General features: G+C 36.8%; 1 protein-coding gene across 2 annotated transcripts; it reads right to left on the bottom strand.

Annotated features, from left to right (window-relative positions):
• Positions 1-643: 643 nt before the first annotated feature.
• LOC112505305 (phosphatidylinositol 3,4,5-trisphosphate 3-phosphatase and protein-tyrosine-phosphatase PTEN1-like) lies at positions 644-5,183 on the bottom strand. 2 transcript variants are annotated; one of them, XM_025109232.1, is made up of 5 exons: positions 4,832-5,183; positions 3,021-3,336; positions 2,232-2,408; positions 1,794-1,907; positions 644-942 (listed from the first exon to the last, which is right to left on the bottom strand). In XM_025109232.1, exons 2-5 carry the CDS (start codon positions 3,306-3,308, stop codon positions 661-663), a joined length of 861 nt encoding a protein of 286 aa, XP_024965000.1. In that variant the 5' UTR covers positions 3,309-3,336; positions 4,832-5,183; the 3' UTR covers positions 644-660. The 2 variants fall into 2 exon arrangements, with proteins under 2 accessions (XP_024965000.1, XP_024965001.1); XM_025109233.1 differs by lacking the exon at positions 4,832-5,183 and having other exon boundaries at positions 3,021-3,494.
• Between the last annotated feature and the right edge of the window lie 2,814 nt (positions 5,184-7,997).

The raw sequence follows: 7,997 nt of genomic DNA, 5'->3' as shown, positions 1-7,997 counted from the left end.
ATAAGGGCATGTTCATTAGCAGCTTAATGATTGCAATAGATATGAATGCTCAATGATTATAATATATGACCACATGGAATATATCAACAATCACATTAAGGGCATGTTCATTAGCAGCTTAATGAGTTTAATGGGACTCACAGCTTATGCGGTCAGCTATACATGACTGTTTGGTAGTGGCTTAATGTTATATAAAGTGACTTGTAAGCTTTAAAGGCGGAGCTTTATGCAAAAAGCCAAGTTTTTTCCAAACATGTCCCTCCCACTTAAAAAACACGCATCTTCCCTCTATGAAAAAACTCTCCCAAACAAAAACCTTCCCAATCTATACGGACAGAGGAATTCACAGAGACAACTTTGTCCATTCAAGACTTGATGGAAAACCAACCAAACAGCACCAAACCCTTGTTTGTTTGTTTTTTTAATCTTATTTATTTCAGGGGAAAATGCATCAGAATGCTTATTGTAACGAATAGTTTTTTCCTCAATCAATGTAACAAAGTTTCAAAATTTCCTATTTTATAATCGACTGGCAACCCTTTTGTAAACATTGCGTAAACGGATATACACATCATCAAATGTTACAAGATCAACAAATGTTACCGATCAAAATAGAATTTTTTGGAACTTTGTTACATCGAATGAGAAAAATAAAATCCATTACTCTAGATAGAAACTAAACCAAACTTTGTTGCATTTTGCCCTGTATTTTATTCCTTGATTAACATTATCCAGCCTATCTTGAGTTAAAAGAAGCCATACCTCTTGCAGTTCAGACAAAACGAAGAAGATGGATTCTATGTTTCTGGTGTCATGAATTCGAATCCGCCGCAACTCTCTACTACTTGGTTTAGGAAGGTTCACTTCAGGAGGGCAACCCTCAGGAAAGAAAAGACATTTTTGCCAGTAGTGAACATAACGGCGTTGGCTTGGTATTGTCACCTGCTCACACCATTTGCATATTTATATACACTTCCATCAAAGATATTTCAAACACATAATCAAGACCGTAATGAAGGAATCATGTAATTTAATGCTTGTCTGGGTCACATTACGATCAAACAAAAAATTAGGCATCAAACAGTGGCAGTAGGCAGACTAGTTTCCTGGGAAAATCAACGAAGTGGATGGCTACAAGTTTCTGCTTAATTTATAAAAAAAAAAACAGAGACATCAAACATATCGTAACTCCACAGGATTGATGATGAGATGTTTCATATTTTTGTTAATAATAAGAAATGCATGATCTTGAAACATGGAATTTTAGATATACATGAACATACTGCATGTGATTCATTGTATGCTTATAGTCAATGTAGCCAAATACTAGTTGGATAATATTAAAATAAGGATTTTAAATCTTCTGATGATTCTTGGTAAGGAAGTTTACCTAATACTCGTACTCGTTATGTCCCAAAATAAATGTTCATAATAATAAAAGGCACATAGTTTTAGAAATGTGTAATAACTTCACTTTTTAATTAATTAAATGACAATTTTACCCTTAATAATAGAGGGAGTAATGGATTTCTCCATCTCATAATTAAGCGTAGAATTGGAAAGAAGGCACTTACTTTCAAAAGTGGACACTTCTTTTGGGACAAACTAAATACAAATGCGGACACTTATTGGGATGAAGGGAGTAATTAATAGGCAAGGAAAGTGCTAGATGAGGAGTAAAAGAAGGCTAACATAGCATTAGCAAGTTGGATATTCCCTAATAACTTCTACTGAAGGATCAAGCTGTACTATGGTATGACCTAAAAAATTAACTATATCAAAAGAGAACTTACTCCAAGATTATTTGTGGTCCTTTTATCTGCATAAACCTGAAGAGCCTCCTCTGCTAACATGCCAGTGTAGACCAAGAAAGAAGATACCATCAAGCCTGTCCGACCTTTACCTGCCTGTTGAATTTTGAAAAAAAAATAATCTTTTAAATGAAACAAGTTCTTACAATTAGGATGTCGAATATGAGGATGTCTACTATAATCAGATTCTTCTACAGTTTTAGATATAAGTGTGTCTTAGAGATGCACAAGGCCGGGTCTTTTTTGGGCCTAGGCAGTCCAAGCCCTTTTCGGTAAACTGAAAAAAAGCCTGGGCTTTTTCAGTCCTGGGGCTGACAGAGAGCCCAGGCTTTTCCAGGCCGAGCTTTAACCTGAACACAGAATGATTAATAGAAGAAAGAGAAAAGACCTCCAAAAAAAATACAAACTTTGCAACTTTACCATGCAATGAATGACAGCAATATTCTTTGGGTCACTTGAAAGCCATGAATGAACGTTTTGGCAGAATTCCATGATCATCGGGAGAGGTGGCACATGATTATCATCAAATGGGAATTTCTCCACAAGACCATTAAAATGGGATGAATCATAATCTTGCTCTATACATAAGTTATAAACCTACAAGGTACAACGAGGAAGCAAAGAGAAAATCTAAGAAAATATGTTATTATTTTGAAATATATAATACTTATATAAGGCAAATATTCATGCACACTCCTCACCTCTGGTGAGGTTTGAACCCTGGACCTCCAGGGAGGCTGGGCTCTACCGGTAACCCGGATACCATGGGGCCAACGATCTCTGTGTGCTAGTAAGAGGGGGAGGGGGGGAAGTGGGATGAAGTAAAAGATTGGATATTTGTTGCAGCCAATGATTATGTACAAGAAAAGCCAAACTAAATGAGCCCAGTAAATCCCACATGGAGAAGGGTCTACAGAGAGTAAAATGTATGCACACTTTTCCTCTAGAGATGCTGATTCAGTAACCATATGTAGAAACAAGACCATAAATGTCGTATGAAAATCTGAAGTCATATTTTGGGGAAATATAACAGTACAGTAGACAAAGAAAATGCGTTTAAAGTATAGAATTTTTGTATGTGTCGATCCTCAAGCATACTAGTCACCTTTGGTGAGGTTGAACCATTGACCTCCTGGCCTGGGAGGCCGGGTCTACCGGTAACCCAGGTACTGTTGGGCCAGCCAATGACCCTTTGGATTAGTAAAATACCTTATAGTGTCCATGATGTCTCATTTCCAAGACATCCTTGACCTGCCACATAGGATTGCGGTATATGGCTCTCATTCGTTCAGCAGGAAATGACATTGCTAATATACGATTGGTGATGTAAGACATATCGAGATCATAACCACCAACCAGCAGCCGCCTTCTCTTTTTAGACACTAACCTACGTAAAAAGAAATGTTTCGACACATTATTGATCAGTTGATACTGCAAAGCAAGAGCATTCTGATCATTAGTGTTCCCTGGTATGAGTTTAGTAGCTTGCACTCCCATTTTTCTTGGACACTACTCTCGAGATCACCTGTGCAACCACATTTCCATAGTCAAAACAAGAATCTGAACCAAAAAAACTCAAGATACAATCATCAAATGGGAACCATAATATTCATAATCTGAGGGCCATTTGCCCAGTGTAACCGGTTTACCATAGAACCCAGCCTCCCAGGAAGCCAAGGGTTCAAACCTCACCAAAGGTGAGGAGTGTGCATGAGTATTTGCAGTATTCTCCACAATCCATAATTTGTATGAAAAAAATTCAGATAAAATGCTAAAATAAGCTGGTACCACTCTTACCCTTTGCCCCAAAGTGTTCACAAAATTATGATAATTGGAATTACCAAGTATTCTCCACAATCCATCCATGTACAAAGTTACATGGGGACAAAATCACAGTTTCTAACCAAACGAACACAGTATATCCCACTCGAAAGTAGGGTCTGGGAGGAGTATAATGTAAGCAAACCTTACCTCAACCACTAGATCGAGAGGTTGTTTCCATGAAGACCCCCCAAGCTTATGCAAAATGCAAATGTGTGTGCAGAAAGGTAATAAACCAGGTGATCGATATTCAATGGTGTGTGCATGTTTCAAAGGAGTGCAAGCAGACAATGTAATCAGGTAAAAACATGTAACATAATTAGAAAATAACCCAAGGAGCCTATTTGCCGAAACCCTACCTTCCTCTCAATACCCTTGAAGTCACCCTTACCAGGTCCTCTTAAATAATAGGCCACTCTAGCCCTTTTCCGCCAAGAACTCCTATAAGAAGTCATGTCTTCGGAAATGCCTAAAGCTGCCATGTCCATCTTCAGTTGGTCTTCCTTCGTTCTTCTAGGCCTACCTTTCCCCCTCACCCTCTTAACCGTCATACTCTCCACTCTCCTTGTTGGCTGTCTCCTACGAACATGCCCAAACCACCTCAATCTACCCACTCCCAATTTAGGAAATCACAGTTTCTGATGCCAGTAATCTCAATTACCACATCAACTGTTCAAAAAAATTATAATAGATGATGCCATGCTGTTTCCAGATTCCTATAACATTAATAGCAAGCTAACTTTTAACTTAATTCCCTGACAAAAAGGGATACATGTAAACAAATTACATAACGATACCCAGGAATCCTATTCAATTTGACTGAATAATTTTCTCCACAATCCATCTATGTAAAAAGTTACATGGGGACGAAATCACAGTTTCTGATGCCAATAATCTCAATTACCTAATCAACTTTCCAAGAAAATTCAACATAGACAATGCTATTCTGTTTCCAGATTCCTAAAACATTTAAAGGAAAGCTAACCTATAACTTAATTCCCTGCTAAAAAGGAATACAATCAAACAAATCACCCACTGATATGCAGGAATGTTATTCAATTTGATTAAATCTAAATTTTCTGGTACAACTGTTGATCAGAAACAATAAGAAAACAACCTGAAAAGCCCCAATTAAATAATTGAGATGAAATCCAACAGAATTCATGAGAAATCAAAAGGAAAGGATTAAAAGAACATACAAATTCATAAGCTGAAAAAAGTTGTCAACGCCTGTCTTCAATCCTTCCAGATTCAGAATTCTAAAACGGTAAAACCCTAACGAATCGGTAAATTTGGTCCAAAAATCGTCATAAGATTCCTTCACGATTCTTGGACCAGTTGAGAATTGTTTCCTTGGGTACATTTTTTTACTTTAAGGAGGCCAGAAGGAGAGAAAAATGGTTGCCATGTCTAAATTGAGAAAGAAACAGACACAATCGAAAAGTCTGTTGTATCTGCGAATTGAGAGTGAGTTTTAACCACAATTTCTTCGGGAGACCCAACGGAAGGATCGGAAATATGCGATTATTTTGTGAGAGAAATGGATGTTAACATGGAAAACGCAGGGAAAAGGGCAATCATTCTTGCAAGCTCTAGCCATGGCGGATTGGCGGTTTACAGGTGTTTGTTGAAGTTTACATTTAAAAAAGTAAGAGTGAATTACATTTTTAGTCCCTATACTTTGGTTTTCTTAATGAATTTTGTCCTTATTTTGCAAAATTAACATTTCGGTCCATATGGTTGCAACTGTTAACAAGTTATGTCCCGAATACAACTAAAGGAACCTAACTTGTTAATTTACGGTTGTTGTTTCCCTCTTAATTGTTTCATTAAAAGACAACTTCTGAATCGTTAAGACGTGAATCTTGTTTGTCAAAAAAAAAAAACTGTCTCTTAATAGTTCTAAAAATCCTCTGAATCATTTTGCATCTTGGGCATTTCTGAGCCATTCAACGCCATAATTCTATTGTAAACAATTACCAAACAATTATATTTTATTTTACACTGTATCATGAGCGCCTCTTAATCATTCTGACAAAAACATCAAACAGGATGAAAAATGTAATTCACGAAGTAAATCAACAAATTTACACCTTACACTTGTGCATAAGTTTTGAAATGTTCTATACATTTTTTTGATAAAAACCGTCTTCTCTCAAAACCCTGTGTTCCTTCTTGTCCCACTATCCACGTAAATACATATTATTATTTTATCTGATATAAATTTACGTAATTAATTTTTTTCATCATCTGTCGTCACCTTTAAGTGATTGATAGACATGAAAAGAACAAGGAATGTGAAAAAAAAAACATATTTTTATCCATATATTATTCAACACATGTAGTTTAGAGTTCAGATTACAGGTATTTTGCAATTTTCTGTATTCCCTGTTAAACAACAAATGGTAGCTACGGATATCGAAATCATTGCTAGAAATTCGAAAAACGTTCAACCCAGTTGGAGAAGAGGGAGAAAGACAATGAGCCACGATATCGAATAAGTATTTCAATCCAATCTCTCAGTAAGGCTGGTGATTTTCCCCGATCCGGTGGGGAACCCGACCCACCTGACCGGAACGGGGACAGGGATTCCCCGCTAAAACGGGTCCCGGGGATCCCCGGTAGACTCAAACCGGGTCCAGGGGATGTTATTAAAACCAGGGCTGGGGATCTCCGATAGACTCAAACTAATAGATATTCATCATGGGGTTTGACCAGAGACAGGGGTTGGGGATTACACCTCATCCCTGCCTCGTTGCCATGCCTTGAAACGAGTGCTTAGCATAATATAACTTTTTTTAAGGAGAGTGCGACACAACGTGTCTAATGTCTTCTACAAATTGAAATATTTTCAGTTATTTTGTTATACTTGTTAAACATTGCCCAAATGCCACTCGTCATTATTCATAAGTGTGTTACGATCTTCTTACAACTCAATTATAATGGGATTATGAGATCTTTACACAAATCAATAGCCCGGTACAGATAAGGATTACAAAATGAGTAAATCAAAAAAATTCCAATACAGTATCAACCCTTATGCTTCGTGGATAACAAGCAAAATGTCAAATCTAGGACCGACCCTTATGCTTCGTGGATAAAGATCACCCGTCACACCATGGCCATCTAGAGCACAAATCAGAATGAGACGTCGTGGACTAATCACACCGCCATAGATGGTGTCACATATGAAACAAACAGAATATGAATCACATATATGTTAATCAATATACTAAATTCCCATAGTTATCACAGTATATGGGCTTCTTATCTCATTCACAGAAACTCTTAGGTTTATTAAGACTTAAATATAAATATTGTTTAACTATAAAGTTAGATGCTAGTTTGAAAATGTAATAAAATTCTTGAATAGGGGTTAAAATTGTAAAATTTCTAAACATAAACATCCTGGACCTTTTCGTAAAGTTTTGCTGAAGCAGGGTCCAAAACTGTCAAAACAGAAACCCTTATTTTTTTATGGAATGAAACAAAGCATATTTTATAATAAACGGGGGCCAAAATGTAATTACTGAAACCTAGTGGGCCAAAATGTAAAGAAAACCAGAAACATCAAACATACCGTCTTCTCTACCCGTTCCTTACCCATGACCCGTTTTTCTTAACCCGTTAAAACTACCTTAAAATCGACTCGCTTTTCGTACTGTTTTTAATCCAAAACTCATATTTATGACTTATTTATACAAGATATTAACGATTTTATCCATAAATCGAAGCAAAGCAACCCCATTCGCGATCTTCCAATATTGGGTAAAACCGCCATTAATGGTGCTGATACAGCAGGCTTTTGAGCTTTCAAAAACGCAATAAAAATCGACAAATAGATATAGAAATCCAACCTGAACAAGTAATACGAAATTAATACGTAGATTAGGATTGAAAATTACCTCAAAAATCGCGAGCAAAATCTTGAACTCGAACCAGTAAAAGGTCGCGATTTTCAGAAACAATTATTAGGGTTTTGAACTTTGATCGATATTTCAACCATTTATAAGGTAAAGTTTTTGGGTAAATATGAAACTAAAACCTTTACCATATTCGACACAGCCATCAAAGAAATACATATCTCCATCGAATCACTAAAAATTCAGACTCCAATCATACATTTACCGTTTGTGATCCCAAACTCCGTGTCCGTCGTCGTCATCACCGTTTCCCCGGTGAATATGATTACATCTCCATGTTCGGTAGTAGGTGTTTGGGATTGTTTATTTGAAACAAATTATACTTGTCAACTTGTTATAAGTTAGAATGGTGTAACTTCTTCAAAAACTCTTTATTACCGGTTTGACCAGGGGCGGACCGCCATATGGGCCTATAGGGGCCCTGGCCCCTGTGATTTTTTTT

This window comes from Cynara cardunculus, unplaced genomic scaffold (genome assembly GCF_001531365.2).
Source record: "Cynara cardunculus var. scolymus isolate 2C unplaced genomic scaffold, CcrdV1 Un_Scaffold_9638, whole genome shotgun sequence".
Lineage (NCBI taxonomy): Eukaryota > Viridiplantae > Streptophyta > Magnoliopsida > Asterales > Asteraceae > Cynara > Cynara cardunculus.
The sequence above is the reverse complement of the archived record's forward strand: the minus strand, read 5'-3'. Positions and strand labels throughout refer to the sequence as shown.

Bases quoted from the DNA above. Each gene is read 5' to 3' on its own strand.
- LOC112505305 (XM_025109232.1), bottom strand. From the start codon at position 3,308: ATGGGAGTGCAAGCTACTAAACTCATACCAGGGAACACTAATGATCAG. The intron at 2,409-3,020 runs GTATTTTACTAA...TGTACCTTGTAG, and splicing joins GACATCATGGACACTATAAG to GTTTATAACTTATGTATAGA. The intron at 1,908-2,231 runs GTAAAGTTGCAA...AAAATTCAACAG, and splicing joins TTGCTGTCATTCATTGCATG to GCAGGTAAAGGTCGGACAGG.